This window comes from Barbus barbus, assembly GCF_936440315.1.
Source record: "Barbus barbus genome assembly, chromosome: 41".
Lineage (NCBI taxonomy): Eukaryota > Metazoa > Chordata > Actinopteri > Cypriniformes > Cyprinidae > Barbus > Barbus barbus.
In genome coordinates, this window is record NC_136719.1 from 20746800 (window position 1) to 20765477 (window position 18678).

The window sequence follows — 18678 nt, forward strand, 5'->3', positions numbered from 1 at the left end:
ATACTCACGCAAAGTGACATATACTATATCGCAAATCTCAAATGTATGACTGCATGTCTTGACACAAACCTTAGCCTATTATGCAACTATAAAGCATGAAAATGTTATGATAATATAAACATTTGTGGCACATTTCACCCAAAAATGTAAATGTGTTCAGAATTTACTCACCCTCGGGCCATCCAAGATGTAGATGATGTTTCTTCATCTGAACAGATTTGGGGAAATTTATTTTATTTTCAACAGTTTTTGCTTGTAAGCTGTTTGATCTGTGCATATTTCTCTCCTGATTCAAACAAGATTTTTAATTTTTTTTCACATCTTCATAAAATTATTTCTTAGAAACACTGCTTTTTGTTTTACAAGACATTCATTGATGGACTGTTAGTTGTGTGGATTATTTGTTAATTATTGTGACGTTTTTACAGCTGTTTGGACGCTCATTCTGACGGCACCCATTCACTGCAGAGGATCCATTGTTGAGCAAATGATGTAATGCTAAATTTCACCAAATCTGTTCTGATTAAGAAACAAAGTTATCTACAACTTTGATGGCCTGAGGGTGAGTACATTATCAGCAAATTCTTATTAAAAAAAAAATATTCCTTTGACAGCTGAATTGAAATTATGTGTAATGTGAAGAACACATAAAAAAAAATCTCTTCTGGCATTTGTAAGTTTTCATTGTTCAAACATTTCTTTCAGACAGTCTGTTCTTCCAGATTGTGTGGATTCTCAATGCAAGCAGAAACAAATGGAGTGTTTTATCAGCAGAGGTCCCAGCTCCAAATCTTCAGTCATAGTTTTTTTTTTCCTACCGTGAAGCATAAAATCAAGTGTTATGCTCTTCTTGGTCTTTCAGCTTTTGTTAAAAAAAAAACAAAAAACCCAAAAAACAATTTTTGAGTGTCACCCACATCTCAAAATCCAATCAACCGTTAAATCCTAGTCCCACCACCCTTCATTTTTTTCTTTTTCGGTAAGCCATTACACGTAAGAAATCATCTGTCGCTGCTTCCATTTCATTGTGACTTTAAACCCAACAGAGACGAATAAAGAAGCAGACCACAATTACTCAAGGAATAAACTTCCTCCGTGGTTTAATGCAATCAACATCATGAACAGGTTTAAAATTCAAATCCTTTTTCCAAAACCACCAGAAATGGCAAGTAATTCCCAATCTAATGTTTTTAAACACTGAAAAAACTAAATGAGCAAAACAAGGCAACACATGCACACTGCAGAGAGAATGCACACTGTCATGCTGTTTTGCATGATTATCTAATGGTTTGAACTGATGAACAGAATCTGCAGCTACACATCTGATCCATTAGTAGACGAATAATTCATGTGAGGAAACAGGTTTTGAAGTTCAGGAGAAAAACATGTGGACAAGGGAAAAGCAATGTCATTTAAGTTTCTTTCTCCTCTGAAAATAATGGACACACGCAGATACACACCACCAAGCACCAAGATGCCCTGTCGTATAACTCACAGGGGCTATTTTGGAGAAAGCCTTGAAGTGTGAAGAAACCGAGTTTGAATGTTTCTCAGGAGACTCTGGTGAAAGCTACAGTGCCCCCTGGTGGTGAGCAGAACATACAGTCTTTTCTATGTTCTGTAGTGCAGCATGATTGTGATGTGTACATGTGTTTTTATTGTTGACAGTGCTGATGGATGAAGGAAAGCACATCGTCTTTAGACAGTTTGTCGGGGTTGACCCGCGTCTGGGAGTCGTGAACTCGGACACCCTCCTCCCAAGCCCAAAATAGCCTGTCTTGATGACATGCACTGAGAAACAAGAGAACAGAGAGAAACAAATCAAATAAAAAGTTATGAAATAAGTAAGCATGCAGGTGATTTATGAATGAGAATGCATTACATTACACAAGTTTAGGTTCAGTACATTTTTTTTAAGCAATTAATACTTTTGAACTCACTATTAAAGAATCCTGCATCATAATTTATACAAAAATATTCACTGTTATTAACTGATAACAACATATCAAATGTTTTCCGCATTGATAATAATAAGAAATATTTCTTGAGTGCCAAATCAGATTAGAATGTTTTTTGAAGAATCATGTGACAATGAAGACTTAAATTACATTTTAAAATGACACATACAACATATATTTCACAATATTACTGGTTTTACTGTATTTTGACCAAATAAATGCATAATAGACTTAAGAGACCCATTTCAAAAACATTAAATCTCAAACTATTGAATAATAGTGTATATATTCAATTAAACATTACTTGTTTAAATTTGAACAATGAATGTTAAGCTGACTGCATCTGTGGTGTCTGTGGATAAATACCAAAAGTTGACAAGAAAAAAAAATTGTACGCACCGTAAAGCAATAGAAAACTATGAGGAAAGTCATTGTAGTATGATAAAATTAATATACATAAAAACTTCAACATGATACTAGTTTGATTAAAAAAAATAAGTAACCGGACTAGTTAAAAGTTATATTCAATTTCAAACCTTCTGTCTTGTCCATGTAAACCAGTTAACTCAACCTCTGACAAATATGACGACAAATATTATTACATTCATTGCACATAACCAGAATTCCCACTGCTAAAAGGACAACGCAAATAAATTTAAAGCTCACAAAACTGATTTTTGTGTGGAATAATTATTTTGGGATTTGGAATGCCTTGCTCTATAATACAGTACTATAAACAAGAATAGTAAAAATTATTTTCCATTGTAATCGAAAGCACGCCACAGCATGCCACTTGCTTTAAACCCAGAACATTCTTTTAATAAAACTACAGAGCAATAACCAACCAGTATCTGAGGAAAAAATGCATTACGATTAAAAAAAAAGACATTAAAAAGGATGCTGAGGGTTTAGAGAGAGATACTCCTTTCTTTGAGGGTCAGGTGCTACATAAAGGCAAGAAATATTTGTGCAAAATTCTAGCTATGTAATGCAATTTTCCTGCTCAGGGCTTCAATCCAAAATCTCTTGCCAGTTTAGTGCCAGTCATGCAGGATTACTTCATATTGGCACTTTAATACTTACTGGAACGGTGCCACGGAACCAGGCGGCAGTGCATAAGTTGATTCTTTGGTCTGCTTATTGTAGAAAAACTTTCTTTTAGAACTTTTGCTACACGCCATGGTCCATGGGTCTGTCAAAAAGACAAAAAAATAATGGCAAATTCATCTTTAACAAGGCACTTCACTACTTTAATCCTGTTACTTTGTCCTTCTCTCTCACCATTGACTGTTTTGATGATGTAAAGGCCGCTAGGGAGGAAGTGACGGTCATCTCTGCCTGTGTATGACAGTCTTGGCATCCCACCTGAGCTCTTAGTTACCTTCATTTCCAACCTGAGGGAAAAAATACAATTAAAAAAAAAAGTAAATAATCTACAAGTATGTGATTGCTGTGGTTAAACGCACCTCACAAAGATCTTCTCCATCTCCTCTAACCTATAGACTTCCTTCACTCTATAAAACAGAGAGAGAACGAATGAATGTGGCTGAAACAGCAAGCATACTGATTTGCAGTATCATCATAAACATGAAAGATCCTGTCTAGGCTCTAGTAAAACACAGTATCTTCATTAATTTTACATACTGCACCCTCCGGTGTTCATAGGACTTCCTGGCCCCCAGGTCTGTCACTGACATGGCAATTAGCACAACCGCAAAGAGAAAGGAATATTACCGGATGGGGTTCATGTCTGGCCTGCTGGGTTTGGACACAGCTTTCACAAACTTCTCGGCCATCTGGATTCTGAACCAAGAACAAGGTTTACATTTAGATGATAATAAACCCTAATAAACAGCAACTAAAGCTGATCTGTGAGGTCAAAATATCAATCATACCTATTAAAAAAAAAGAAAAAAAAGATGCTCTTTTTCTTGAGGCAAAATTATATTCGATAAAATGTCTTGTTTTCTGAGAAACGGATCAAGATGAAGCCAGTTTATGAATAAAACAAAAACAAATATCTGTCAATAGCCAACTTAAAAATAGATTTAAAGGGAAACGAGTTTTCATTCCCCATTAGGGTTGCTTGATTATGACGAAAATCATAAATCACGTTTATTTTGGTCAATATTGTAATCGCAAATATTTAACACGTTATGAGTGGGCCATATGACCAAAACTTTAAATAAATGATTTAAAGATAGCGATCGATATATATGAATAATATAATTTCCAATAAACAGCATAGTCGTCACTGTAAGAATTAAACTTCATTTGTTACTTATTAAAGCTACAAAAAGAGTGATTTTTTGTTGTTTGTTAATATTAAGCACACAGTCGGCAGCAGGAGCTTTAAAAAGCATGAAAACATCTAATCAACTTGAATCAAGCACGCCCCATCTTGCAAAAGTCACGTTACACGATTTTACTGATTTGCACACGTAATATGGAGATACGAAAGCGCACCGCTAGAAAGGGGGCGGAATGGGGCGCAATAATCATGTTTATCTCGATTATTGTATTTTCATAATCGTTAGAGGTATTTTGATTAACTGCACAGCCCTATTTTCCATTGACAGATATTTGTTCTTGTGTTAAGAATAAGCTCAAATTTGTTAAATCTCTCAGAAAACAGCGTCATATCTTCAATTTGCATCTCAAGTAAATGTTGATTTAGAAATGTTCAGATATTTGTATTGGAAAACAAAAATTTGCAGTGCATGCAAATTTTAATTCCACGACTTCGTGAATTTAGGACTTTCTACTCTAAGTCTTTTAAATAATAATGAATTATAGCAATGTTTTTAAATCAATACAGCAATGCGCAGCAATATTCTGTTATTGTTTACCTGACACAAACTCTATCTTAGTGGAAAGATTGCACTTTATAAACCTGCTTAATAAAATAACTTCTTAATGAAAAATTCCTCTATTTTTAATATTGTAGTTAGTGAAAGACAGAAAAAAAAAAAAGAATAATAATAATATAAATTAGGGATGCACAATATTGGATTTTGCCGATATCCGATATGCCGATATTTTTCATCTAATTTTGGCAGATACCTGTGCAGAAATGATGATTTTGGAACTTATTTAATAGAATTAAATAAAAGATAATGAAGGTTTTTTTGACAGTACATTGAAGCTTTGAAAATAACTATAAATAAACTATATCAATCGCTGCATTTTTCCCCAGAAAGATGCAGTTAACCCTAACATTTTTTTTTTAAGATTTAACATTTGTAGATGGTCTAAAGCAAAAGAGTTGAAAAAATTCTGAAAATCTTTTATAGCTCATGATTTGTTTAAAAAATAAAACATTACACATTAATGAATAAATCAGTATATATAAAATTATTTAATTTACAAGTGTCATGTTTGTGATTTTTTTTTTTTTCATTTAAGCTATAGCTTCTGGCCATTAAATCAAAACATACTCATTATGACATCAATTACTGCTTTGTTTAATCAGAAACACAGTCTAAATGTTATTTGTGTAGGCTATTTTATTATTATTTTAATTTAATTAGAAGTAGGCCAACAGCGCCCCTTACAGATTAAATCTCTTTACCGACTGGGCGTTGGGACCCGGGGGAAGCTGCGCTTCTGCCACTGCACGTGCTATTACTGTTTATAAACCGAAAGCGTCATTCTGTATGTGCTTTTACAGATTAAGTACAGCGATCTAAATCAGTGAATCTAATCATCATTCAGACAAAACTTTGCTTCAAGAATGAGCCACATTGCTGACATGATCTAATCACTAGCACACCCTGAGCACATGTGAGTTAACCCATTCCTCTTATCGGCAAGAGCATATCGGCATATTTTTCATATAAGGCAGATGCCGATATTTATATTTAAAGCCATTATAGGCCGATTCCGATACAAGTCAGATAATATCGTGCATCCCTAATATAAATGATTACTACATGCAATAATTTGGGAATAGGCTCTGCAAAAGACCTCTGGTTGAAATGCTGATCTCTGACGTCAGTGCCGTTGAGAGCAAGAGCATCGATAACGTGCACAGCGTTGATTCTTCTCTGGGCTTTTCCCTAAAAGCACAGATAAAAAGACTCATAATAAAATTTCTTACAAATACACATATTATTTTACTGAAATAACACAAAAGCTCTTTCCCCTTACAGTATTAATGTAAAGCTATCATTTAACACAGTTCTCACTAGTCTCAATTCTCTCTCAACACTAATTCTCTCTGTTCACCTCTCCCTTCAGCTCCTGGACGATCTCTACGCTCAGTAGTGTGTCTCTGGGCAGCTCCAGTTTAAAGTTCTCCAGTTTCTTCCAGCGTAACGGGGCTCTGCCGTCCCACGTGTAGATCTGAGATCTCTGCATACACCCACAGTTTAGGTTTTTCACTCTTTAAGCAGTATATAAGGATATACATGAACACAACATAAATATAGGCTAAATTATATAAATATCACATTCATAGACATATTCCTTACCCCAAGTCCCAGGAGAAAGAGCTGTTCTCCTCCTCCCACAATGCACCTGTAGTCCAGTACGTGCTGTAGTTTATCCAGATTTCCTGAGTTTAGTGCAGTTGGTCTGGAATTAAAACTGTCCATATCTGAGCCCTAAGATAAAGACAGCAAGCAGACAAATAAAGTTATATGTAATTTATATAAAATATAAACTGTATTTTAAACTGTTAATTGTCAGCTTGGCACTCTTTTTTATAACCTTTTTTCTTATCACATATGTATGTAATTGTCCTAAGTTATATATCATTTGAAAGCCTAAACACTCAAAATTCATCCTGTGAAACGCGTTTTAAAGTTGGACATTGTTTTACCATAGTAATGGTACTTAAATCAATTTTCCCCTTAGTGGGCTATGTCATGTGTCATATTACAAAATATACCACATTATTTTATAACCAAAACTTTTTCTAATCTTTACAGTACAAGGTTCCATATTTAGTGAATATTTTGTGATGGAACTAATATTGTGATAGAAATTAATACATTTCTGACAGGAAAATGCAAAAAACCTCTCAGGAACCTCCACTTTTGTGATATCAACTTCAAATTTGGAACATAACTCACTTAGACATATAATTTAGATTTTACAGCAATTTTAGATTCCAGGATTTTTTGTAAAACATTTATTTGAAATAAAATGAAACAAATTGAGTACAGTACATTTTCTTTACAGCAAACTTAAACTTTACAATTTAAATAATGTATCAATAATCTCATAGTTTCAAAAGCGTTTTTGTTAATTTCTCTCAACCAAAAATATCATTTTATTTTAAGGTGAGTTATAACCCTGATGTTATAGGCTTCATGTGATTCACCCACTTGGCAATCAAAGCCCACACACACTCTTACCTTCACAAGCTCATAGAACTTTGTTTTCGGATCTGATGATGAAGGAGTGACTCTGGCTTTATCAGGAATCTGCACAAAGATAAAGACGTTCGAGGTCTCAATCATTCAAATTAGCATCAGTTTGTCCTTACAAATACCTACGCAAAACAATGTTCTTTGAAATCTTTCAGACGGCGCCACAAAAGCACTAAACTAAACCTCAGCCCACTATGAAGCTCGTGGCTATAGTTTTTGGACTCACCCCCCACAGTTTGAGGCATTCTTTGCGGATGTCTGCTTGCCTGGCCTCAAACAGTGTCCTAGAAAGACACACAGCCTTGTCAGTGATGCTCAAACACGTGCACACAAACAAATAAAAGAGAGTTTGAAATGAATGCCCTGAAACACACCAGAGGAAGAATGTGTGACTCACGTATCTCTGACGTACGCGTGGATCTTACCCAGCGCTTTGATCTGTACTGCACAATGGCTGCAAGACAAGGGATCAGAGTTCAATAAACAAACATAAGCATGAATGAATGCATCGAGAGAGCCAGAGAAAGAGAGACAAAAGAGGGTCAGAAAGCGATGACGATACCTTTCATTGGAGTTGATCATGAACTGGAAGAAGTCAGTGTCTCCTTTAATGATGTCCAGAGGGACGACTTCGGTAACGTCTTTGTCTGAGTGTCTGAACTGATTCAGTTTCAGGTTGATGGTGAACATATATTCTCTGACAGCATCAGTGCCTGGCTTTAAACTCTTGCACACCACATATCTGCATGCAGACAGACATTAAAAATCAGTACATCGTGCTCGTTAACAACAGTGACATTAATGGAAATTTTTGGTTTCTAATATTAATAATAATAGCATGCATAAAAAAACCAGGGATGTGCATTAATAAATAGGGTATTTTATTTTATTATTTACAGTTGCATTATTTAAAAAAGACCCAGTAAAAAAATATCAGAAGTGATCATAAAAAAATAATACTAATAATCATACACTACTAGACAAATTATTCGAATAATTAGGGTTTTTATGTTGAAAAAGACTTTGAGCTCACTAAAGCTGCATTTATTTAATTAAAATATAGTAATAGTGTAAACCAGTAACACTGTGAAATATTATTATTACAATTTAAAATAACTGCTTTCTATATATATTAAAATATATTTTACAATGTAATTTATTCCTGTCATGCAAAGCTGAATTTTCAGCATCATTGCTCCTATCTTCAGTGTCACATGATCCTTCAGAAGTCATTCTAATGTGTTGATTTGATGCTCAAGAAACATTTTATTTATTACTATATTTTTTGGAAACCATGATATACTAAGCCCTGATTTCACAAACGGGGCTTAGCTTAAAAAAAAAGAAAGAAAATGAAATTAATTCAGGAAATGCTAAAAAATATTTCTAGCTTCACATCACAAGAATAAATTACATTTTAAACTATATTAATATATAAAGCATGAGAGCATTAAAAAAATAGTGCTGTCAGTCCAGTTATGGACTGTGATTAATCACGATTAATCGTAAATTTAAAATACTAGGATTTACCTGTTAATGTGTTGAAATAAAGAAATGCATGACAAATTAGTTTAAGGAAACAGAACCTCTCACCTGTGCCAGGTACGAGACATAATCCTTATTATTCTTTTGTTTTTATTCAGCCATTATCAGCCTTTATACTGACAATAAAACGTTTACCAAGCCACATCGCTTCAATCCCAGTACACATTTACCCAACTATTATCAAAAGTATTTCTAAATAAATACAACAAAACATTTTCTTGCGACCTTACATGAAGTATTATGACAAAATGCATTATGAAGAAGAACTGCACCTGTTCTGCAGGTGCAATAGAGCTACCATTAGCATCATGCTACATAGACAATTTATGAGATTAATAGTAAACTTTTACTCAAAACTCACTTTAAACCACCATCGAGTGTTTGTAATAACTTCCTTTTGCGATCATATGTGTATACACTTTGGGCGGCCGTGGTACATTATAAAAGTAGCCCAAAAAACCACAACCCACGGCTCTGTAATTTTTCCCGCATCTGTATTTTCAAAATAGCCCAATTGTGTGGGAAAACCGCGATCCTGGCAACACTGGTTGGCTGTACCCTTATCACATATGAGTATACATATCTCTCACGCACTGTCTCTCTCTTTCTCTCTTGGACACACTCGCTTTCTCTCTCCACGTTCGCTTCACTTTTGTCAACTATCCACCCTATCTGCCCTAAATAGTATTGAAAATTACTAATATCACATAGAATTTAGGATGGATAGTGTGCACAGACAATTACCTTCAGCGCTGCGATGATGGCAAGAAGTTGGGGTCAAACCTTATCAAACGAGTAATTTGCTTAAAAAAAATATTAATGGTTAAAATTTTTTGATTAATCGCATGCGTTAACGCATTAGCGTTGACAGCCCTAAAAAAAATCTAAATTATTCAAAACTTATGATTGGCAGTGTAAATTAAAAATAAATAAAATGTAGCACTGAAGTTGAGGCCAATTTCTGCATATTCATTTTTTTTTTTTAAACATAATAATAATAATTCATTACATTTATATAGCGCTTTTCTGCTTTTCTAAGCACTCAAAGCGCTCTACGTTGTGAGGGGTGGTGTCTCCTCGTCCACCACCAGTGTGCAGCATCCACCTGGATGATGCGACGGCAGCCATAGTGCGCCAGAACGCCCACCACACACCAGCTTACTGGTGGAGAGGAGACAGAGTGAGGAAGCCAATCAATGTATGGGGATGATTAGGAGGCCATGATGGTCAGAGACCAATGGGGAAATTGGGCCAGGATGCCGAGGTCATACCTCTACTCTTTTCGAAAGACATCCTGGGAAACATATACTGGTATAAGTTATACAAATTAAAGTATATAGGTATATCATTTTGAAAGCCTAAACACTCAAACTTCATCCTGTCAAACCCGTTTTAAAGTTATATAAAGTATAAGGTATAAAGTTTCAGTGTCCACTGCCAGCAGCTCTCTCACATCCCCAAAGGTCGCTCACTCTTTCAAAGTAAGTCATGGACAATGAATACACACCTCTCTGAATTGGCAGGCCGGCTGGTGACGGGTTTGAAGAGCGAGACCCTCTCGAAGCAGAGGTACAGCAAATAAATCAAGCCCACGCTGAACGGTGTGAACAGGTCAAACGTCTTACACACAAAATGGCCACCTGTAAAACACAAGATTTTGTGTTGAGAAACGGAAGCAAATGTTTAACTAATTAAAAAATTAAACATTCATCTATTTTAATGGACCATATAATGGAAAAGGCCAATCCCAACATAAGTCATTTACATAATCTTAAAGGCACAGTAACAAAAAAAAAGCCTATTAAAATGTCCTCTAGAGAAGTTTTAAAATATGGCTCTTCAATGCTAGAACCGTAAAAGGGAAAGGGAAGTGGTGTGTGGCCAAGTATGGTGACCCATACTCTGAATTTGTGCTCTGCATTTAACCCATCCAAGTGTACACACAGTAGTGAACACACACCCGGAGCAGTGGGCAACCAATGCTGCGGCGCCCGGGGAGCAGTTGGGGGTTCGGTGCCTTGCTCAAGGGTCTCACCTCAGTCGTGGTATTGAGGGAGGAGAGAGTGTTGGGTTATTCACTCCCCCCACATACAATCCCTGCCGGACCTGAGACTCGAACCCACGACCTTCAGGTTACAAGTCCAACTCTCTATCCACTAGGCCACGACTGTAAAAAGTATTACCATTGATTTTATACACCTAAAATTAGCTCTAAGTCTCAAGTAACCAAGTCTTCTCTCAGTCACATTATTACCTTCCAAATTACAGAATTTCAAAATAAATAGACTCGTGTCTGGGCGCATCCCAAGATAATATCCAAACAGATCTGAGACAAGGCTGTACGATGATATCAAGGCAAGAAAAAGCATTAAATAATCTTCAAAGCCTAGAGAGAGACATCATTAACGAGATCAAATCATTTGGAACCGCTGTTAAAAAACTGGCTGTCCTCCAAAACTGTATGTCTGGGACTGAGAAAAGCCATGAGACCTATGGTAACCCAAAAGAGGATACAGTGTGTCATGACAGAGACGGAAGACACACCATTGATGTTGATCGTCCCTAGAGCGAAGCATGATCAAGCTTTAATGATACTTCTTCAACATCAAGGAAAGGAAAACTCACGAAGAGGAAGAATAAAATAGACTGAAACAAAAAACATCCTTGAGGAAAACAGGGATTTTGAGTGATTTAACCAGAAAGACAACCCATTTTCCAATAAGAAAATAGCCAAATCATACACAAAAAGCCCAAAAAATGGAGGCCCATGAAAACCAGAGATGTTGAGATTTTCTTTGTACCAATTATTGCACATTTTTCCTCAATAAAAATCTGCAAAAAAATCCAAGAGTGTATATTCTTTATTGCCACTTTATTTATATGCATACAAACAAAAACACACACAATACCTGGTCTGACGGCAGACATGGCAGTGAGGAACTGACATAGAAGGAGCTGTTTACTCAGGATCTCCTGAATGTTCTCTTGGCCCTCCACAGAAAAACCCTGACGAGCAACACAACATCAGAATATATTGACAAATCACTCAATAGCAATATTCATATTTCAACCAATCACAGAAGTGCATGTCTTACCCCGTCTGCCATTAAGAAATGCAGGCCCTGCCCTTCAGTGCTGTCTAGGACAAAGTTACGAAATGCAGTGATGTTTTCCGGCCGCGTGATGTCACCATCGCCATCAATCCCACCCTCACCTTAAACACCGGTAATGAGGCATTCAAGAGAAATTCATAACATTTTAATAAAAAAAAAATGTATATTACTAAATTAAACATTTACACTACCGGTGCAAATGCAATTGGAATAACTAATTTTAAAGTTGTTAAAAGAGTCACCAAGTTTGCATTTACATGATTAAAAATACAGTAAAAACTAATACTGTAAAATATTTTTACAATATAACTGCTTTCTATTTTAATACATTTTTATTCTTACAATGGTAAAGCTGATCATTTTCAGCATCATTACTCCAGTCTTCAGTTCTTCACATGATCCATCAGAAATCATCCTAATATGGAGATTTTATGCTCAAGAAAGATTTCCTATTATTATCAATGTTGAAAACAGTTGTGCTGCCTAATATTTTTGTTTAAACTGTGATACCCTACCATTAAATTTACTTTTATTAAACATTGAAATTGTTCAAATATGACATTACGCTACAAAATATTTTTTTATTTCAAATAAATGCTGGTCTTTTTTTATTCTATCATGATTTCCAAATTTGATATTAAATATTAGCCAGCAATAAATCAGCATATCAGAATGATCATGAAGGATTTGAAGGATCATGTGACACTAAGTAATGATGCTGAAAATTCAGTTTTACATTACAGGAATACATTGCATTTTAAAATACATTAAAAAGAAAACAGTTATCTTAAATAGTCATAATATTTCACAAAATTTGTTTTTATTATATTTTTGATTAAGTAAATGCAGCATTGTTACGCATACAGTGAGGAGAAAAATTATTTGATCCCCTGCTGATTTTGTACGTTTGCCCACTGACAAAGAAATGATCAGTCTATAATTTTAATGGTAGGATTATTTTAACAGTGAGAGACAGAATAACAACAACAAAAATCCAAAAAACACATTTCAAAAAAGTCATAAATTGACTTGTATTTTAATGAGTGAAATAAGTATTTGATCCCCTATCAATCAGCAAGATTTCTGGCTCCCAGGTGTCTTTTATACAGGTAAGGAGCTGAGATTAAGAGCACTCTCTTACAGGATTCCAAAACTCTCCACCATGGCCAAGAACAAAGAGCTGCCCAAGGATGTCAGGGACAAGATTGTAGACCTACACAAGGCTGGAATGGGCTATAAGACCATTGCAAAGCAGCTTGGTGAGAAGGTGACAACAGTTAGTGTGATTATTCCCAAATGGAAGAAACATAAAATAACTGTCAATCTCCCTCGGTCTGGGGCTCCATGCAAGATCTCACCTCGTGGAGTTTCAATGATCATGAGAACGGTGAGGAACCAGCCCAGAGCTACACGGGAGGATCTTGTCAATGATCTCAAGGCAGCTGGGACCATAGTCATCAAGAAAACAATTGGTAACACACTACGCCGTGAAGGACTGAAATCCTGTAGGTGCCCCTGCTCAAGAAAGCACATGTACAGGCCCGTCTGAGGTTTGCCAATGATTCAGAGGAGAACTGGGTAAAAGTTTTGTGGTCAGATGAGACCAAAATCAAGCTCTTTGGCATCAACTCAATTCGCCGTGTTTGGAGGAGGAGGAATGCTGCCTATGACCCCAAGAGCACCATCCCCACCGTCAAACATGGAGGTGGAAACATTATGCTTTGGGGGTGTTTTTCTGCTAAGGGGACAGGACAACTGCACCACATCAAAGGGACGAAGGACGGGGCCATGTGCCCTCAGGGCCAGGGCATTGAAAATGGGTCAGGAATGGGTATTCCAGCATGACAATGACCCAAAACACACGGCCAAGGCAACAAAGGAGTGGCTCAAGAAGAAGCACAATAAGGCCCTGGAGTGACCTAGCCAGCTGAAGGTTCGAGTTGCCAAACGTCAGCCTCGAAACCTTAATGAGGACAGGGAAAAAATCCCTCCCGAGATGTGTGCAAACCTGGTGGCCAACTACAAGAAATGTCTGCCCTCTGTGATTGCCAACAAGGGTTTTGCCACAAAGTACTAAGTCATGTTTTGCGAAGGGGTCAAATACTTATTTCACTCATTAAAATGCAAATCAAATTTTTTTTTTTTTAATGTGTTTTTTTTTTTTTGTATTGTTATTCGGTCTCTCACTGTTAAAATAAACCTACCATTAAAATTATAGACTGATCATTTCTTTGTCAGTGGGCAAACGTACAAAATCAGCAGGGGATCAAAATTTTTTTTTCCCTCACTGTAAGAGACTTCTTTCAAAAACATTTGAAAATTCTTAATTATTCCAAACTTCTGAACAGTAGTGTAGGTATTACGTTAATATTTCAATATGAATCAATACAGTAAATGTTAGATTGTTGGTTTTTTTTCATGTTTAAATGGTTGAAACTCATACCATAGTAGGCCTCAAAGAGCTCGCTGGGAGCAGCATAGAAATCTTCCAGTTTGAAATCGTTGGATCCTTTGAGTGTCATCCCAAAACCTTTTGCATGCCAGTGCCGCCGCCACAACACATACTCTGAGAATCCTCCCGGTCCTGCGCACACGTCTCCAAAATACAGCAACTCACCATCCTTATCACGCGTCTGGGGCTTCTGCACACACAGACATCCAATTCAAAAATGTAACCACAGCACATATTTCTAGCTTGTGTAACTGTGGTCTCACCCCTTGAGAATCCTTTGGGTTAGTGAACATATAGTCAAAAACATGATCCATGTTTGCCATCTTCATAGCAGCTCTGAGTAGAAAACAAGAGAGAAAGAAATTTAGAAAAGATATGCTTCTGTTATTACATGCATGTGGAGACATCCACCCACCTGTTCAGAAAGAAAGCCCCTCGGATTGTTTCATAAGGGTTTGATCGAGTACGCGCTCGCCTCATTTCCTCCCCCTCCAAGTCATCAAACACAGTCTGAAGAGAAATACAAATAAAAAGACATGTTACATTATTACAAGACACAAAGCACCATACGTTTGGTCTTATGCAAGACAGGAGAAACATAAGAGATGTTTAACACTCACTTTGCAGCGAAGAAGATGCAGCAGTAGATTCTCTGAGCAAAATTCTGTTTCATCATCAATTTTTAATTTTTTCTAAAAATATAAAGCAAAGGTACAGTCATAAATATAAACATTGGAAGCTGATAAATAACTTTTTTATGTGAATGTACTTTACCGTTCAAAAGTTGTTGTTTTTTTAAGAAATTAATACTTTTATTTGAAAGAAATTAATACTTTTATTTAGCAAAGACATTTAAGTGATCAAAAGTGGCTGTAAAGAGATCTGTAATGTTACAAAAAAAATAGCTGTTCTTCTTATTCATCAAGGAATGATAAATGCTTCTGTCTATACATAAATAAAGGAAGTCGTGGCCTAATGGTTAGAGAGTCGGACTCGTAATCCAAAGGTTGCGGGTTCGAGTCTCAGGACGGCAGGGATTGTAGGTGGGGGGAGTGAATGTCCAGCGCTCTCTCCACCCTCAATACCACGACTGAGGTGCCCTTGAGCAAGGCACCGAACCCCCAACTGCTCCCCGGGCGCCGCAGCATAAATGGCTGCCCACTGCTCCGGGTGTGTGTTCACGGTGTGTGTGTGTTCACTGCTGGGTGTGTGCATGTTGGATGGGTTAAATGCAGAGCACGAATTCCGAGTATGGGTCACCATACTTGGCAGTATGTCACTTCACTTCACATAAATATTAAGCAACACTTAATTTTTTTCCGCATCAATAATAATAAAAAATCTGTCTTCAGCAAAAAATCAGCATATTAAAATTATTTCTGAGTCTAGCTTTGTCATCACAGGAACAAATTACATTTTTTAATAATTTCACAATATTACTGTTTTTACTGTATTTTTGAATGCATCCTTGACTACTTTCAAAAACATAAAAAAAAGCTTACTAAGCCCAAATTTCTGAACAGAGTATAAGATAATTTATATTAATGTGTTAAGGGAAACTATACATGTTACATACTAAGCCTATTGCCATTTTAATTTTGCAAAAGGTCAAAAAGTACTATAGTATGAGATGTGAATTTAAAAAAGTACAAATATTTAATATAATCTCTTAATTCACTTGAATTAAAACATGAATGGCAGCACTTGATATGCATTTAATCGCACATAAAATCAGTGTTTATGCATTAGGCTAAGGTGAATTTTCTGGAGTCAAAATGCACATAAACAAGATGGAAATGCGCTTCAAAAATTGGAAGCATTTGGAAGGAAACCCAGCATATAATAACTATACACGAATGATACAATATTTGAAATTGGTGAAACATTTACAGTTGGTGAGATTATTATATTAGCCAATTATGAGATGCAGAGGTTTATTAGTAAAGCTAATAATTATGAAACACTGTTTGCACAGCAGACCCATGTGAACAAAGAAAACACATAGCTGAGCAAAAATGACTTTTACCATAGTAAGTAAAAGAATGAGCATTTGATCTTAAACTAATCATTTCAGTTCATCAGGTAATAGGTGCTGCAATACCTGGCCCACAGTCATCCAATCCTTCAGCTCATCTGCATCTGGGATCTCTGGAGAACTTTCTGGAAACCACGTCACTGATTCCATAGCACTTGGCTGAAGTAAAAATGAGAAATAAACGTCCTGGACTACTACTGTTTAGGTTTTAATATAAAAGAAACATTCTGGAAATGTTGCCGTACCTCTGGCTCATCTTGCCAGTCTATGTTCAGTTCACCCTGGAAGCCCTTCAGGGTCAGACCCAAACCTCGCCTCCCACGCTGGGTGGACGCTTCTACGATCTCTTTCCGTCCTTGACCGTATTTTCCCAAACCCTCGCCTTCTCTGAAACCCATTTTGGCCTGAAGGAAACCGAGGAGACCATTTTAATATGTGTAAAAACTCGTGATTAACAAGCTGACAAGAAAGTAAAAGAATGACAGGAGGTGTTTATTTTACCATGAGTTTCTGAGAGACTCCGTTATACATTGAAAATTTTGCAGAGGCCTCATTAGAGGCATCATTGCCCTCGGCATTCTCGGAATCAGAAGGTCTGGAGAAACTGGGTTTGTGATCCTCAACATCGCTGAGAGACTCGCTCTGACTTGAGTCTGGGGGACAAAAATAAATAAATAAACACGCTTACAAAAACTTATACCACCAAAAGAATAAGGCCATGTGAACAGTGTAAAGTGACATAAGGAAACTCTTCTCTAACCCTGACTGGTGGTTCTTTGAGAAGACTCCTCATCTTCATCAGAGGAGTCCTCACGTAGAGCCTTCCTCTTCTTCAGAGGCTCGTCCGATGCTGGTGCCCCTCTCTTCATCTTAAATTCAAGAGGTCCAAGAACCTGCATTCATTCAAAAACACAAAATCACTGGATTAAAACCTAAAACAAAGATGCATATCATGAACTTTTCTTAAATTCAACAATCATCAAGATTTTAGGTTAAAATTTCTATTAACATATAATGTATATATTTTGGGTGCTAAAAGTGTTCTGAAATGTTATATTCAAATATGAAACAGATACATTATCAAATTAAATGTGTATGCATTTCCAGAACTAAAACCTAAACGTTGGATAAAAGCCATGTCCAATGATCTTCTTTCATTTTGTTGACATATTACATATAAAAGGTTTTTAACGGAGAAATATCTCTATATCTCACTCCATAAATGTCAACAGGCAGAAGAGTTAAACAACTCTATAAAAACATTTAGAATAGAGATAGGAATAAAACAGAAAGTGTGGTGTAAGTGCAACTGAAGTAGAGATTTCAGACATTGTGCATCAGAATAAAACTATATACTTACTACTAAAAACGTATTATACTTAGCAGTACCAGATAAACTCTAACTTTATTTAAAAAAAATAAATGTTGCATATTTTCTATCCGCTAGTCTGAAAGAAAACATAAGAAAACAAAATAGCCCAAAATGTCATTGTGGGATTTTTTAAATTCTCTTTATCATTTTATTGTTTAGTTTTAAAACTTTGAAAACAGTCTAAAAACAGATTTAAAAACTGCAAAACCTTCAAATGTGATGTTAATAAAATACTGTTGCAATCTTTATCATCTATGCATTTCCTTCCCAAGATTCTGGACATTTCGATTTTTATATTCAGGACAAAATTATAAGTAGAATTAATATTAATGTGACCCTGAACAGTCGCCAGAAAGGCATGTATTATTTTCTTCCATTGTATAAAAACTCAGCTAAATTAATTATTTAGCTTTATTCAGCTGCTCTGGCAATATGACTAACTTATATTGTCTATCTCGGTTTCAAAATGTGCCATAAAGAAAATGATTAAGCTAAGTGTATCGTCGTTGCTATCGCATTCCTGTAAATGTTCAGATTTATTGGGGATTTAACAAAGTTAATAGTCTTAGAAACGTAACTGTGTGACACAAAGTGAAATAAACACTCGATTTCACAAGAAATGATGCTGCGACACTCGTAAACATACCCAAAAAGAAAAACGCAGCTATAGTCCTGAGTCAGCTCCGAAATATAAACTCATATTTGTATCCAACCTGTACAATTTCTTAACAAATTCTGCTTTAGGTTCTACTTCAAATGTCAAAACTGGCCCGCGTTCCACTTTCAGTGGGTCTTACCGTATTTCTGGCGCATGATAATTACGTCACC

At 36.0% G+C, this 18678-nt stretch overlaps 1 protein-coding gene across 2 annotated transcripts; it reads right to left on the reverse strand.

Annotated features, from left to right (window-relative positions):
- Positions 1-1073: 1073 nt before the first annotated feature.
- On the reverse strand, positions 1074-18678 carry LOC306860645 (cap-specific mRNA (nucleoside-2'-O-)-methyltransferase 1-like). 2 transcript variants are annotated; one of them, XM_079402450.1, is made up of 24 exons: positions 18648-18678; positions 17239-17371; positions 16980-17131; positions 16724-16882; positions 16545-16637; positions 15064-15135; positions 14859-14953; positions 14707-14779; positions 14435-14633; positions 11974-12092; positions 11788-11884; positions 10386-10518; positions 7896-8075; positions 7731-7787; positions 7560-7617; positions 7319-7387; positions 6431-6562; positions 6186-6311; positions 5925-6016; positions 3693-3761; positions 3425-3472; positions 3240-3352; positions 3042-3150; positions 1074-1791 (listed from the first exon to the last, which is right to left on the reverse strand). In XM_079402450.1, exons 2-24 carry the CDS (start codon positions 17345-17347, stop codon positions 1656-1658), a joined length of 2490 nt encoding a protein of 829 aa, XP_079258576.1. In that variant the 5' UTR covers positions 17348-17371; positions 18648-18678; the 3' UTR covers positions 1074-1655. The 2 variants fall into 2 exon arrangements, with proteins under 2 accessions (XP_079258576.1, XP_079258575.1); XM_079402449.1 differs by lacking the exon at positions 18648-18678 and adding an exon at positions 18497-18638.

What these genes read in the sequence shown, in the direction of transcription:
- LOC306860645 (XM_079402450.1), bottom strand. Translation starts at nt 17,347, where the DNA reads ATGAAGAGAGGGGCACCAGCATCGGACGAGCCTCTGAAGAAGAGGAAG. An exon ending in TGCATCTTCTTCGCTGCAAA is followed by an intron (nt 14,954 to 15,063) that starts GTGAGTGTTAAA and finishes ATTTCTCTTCAG; the next exon opens with ACTGTGTTTGATGACTTGGA. An exon ending in ATGATCAACTCCAATGAAAG is followed by an intron (nt 7,788 to 7,895) that starts GTATCGTCATCG and finishes CTTGTCTTGCAG; the next exon opens with CCATTGTGCAGTACAGATCA.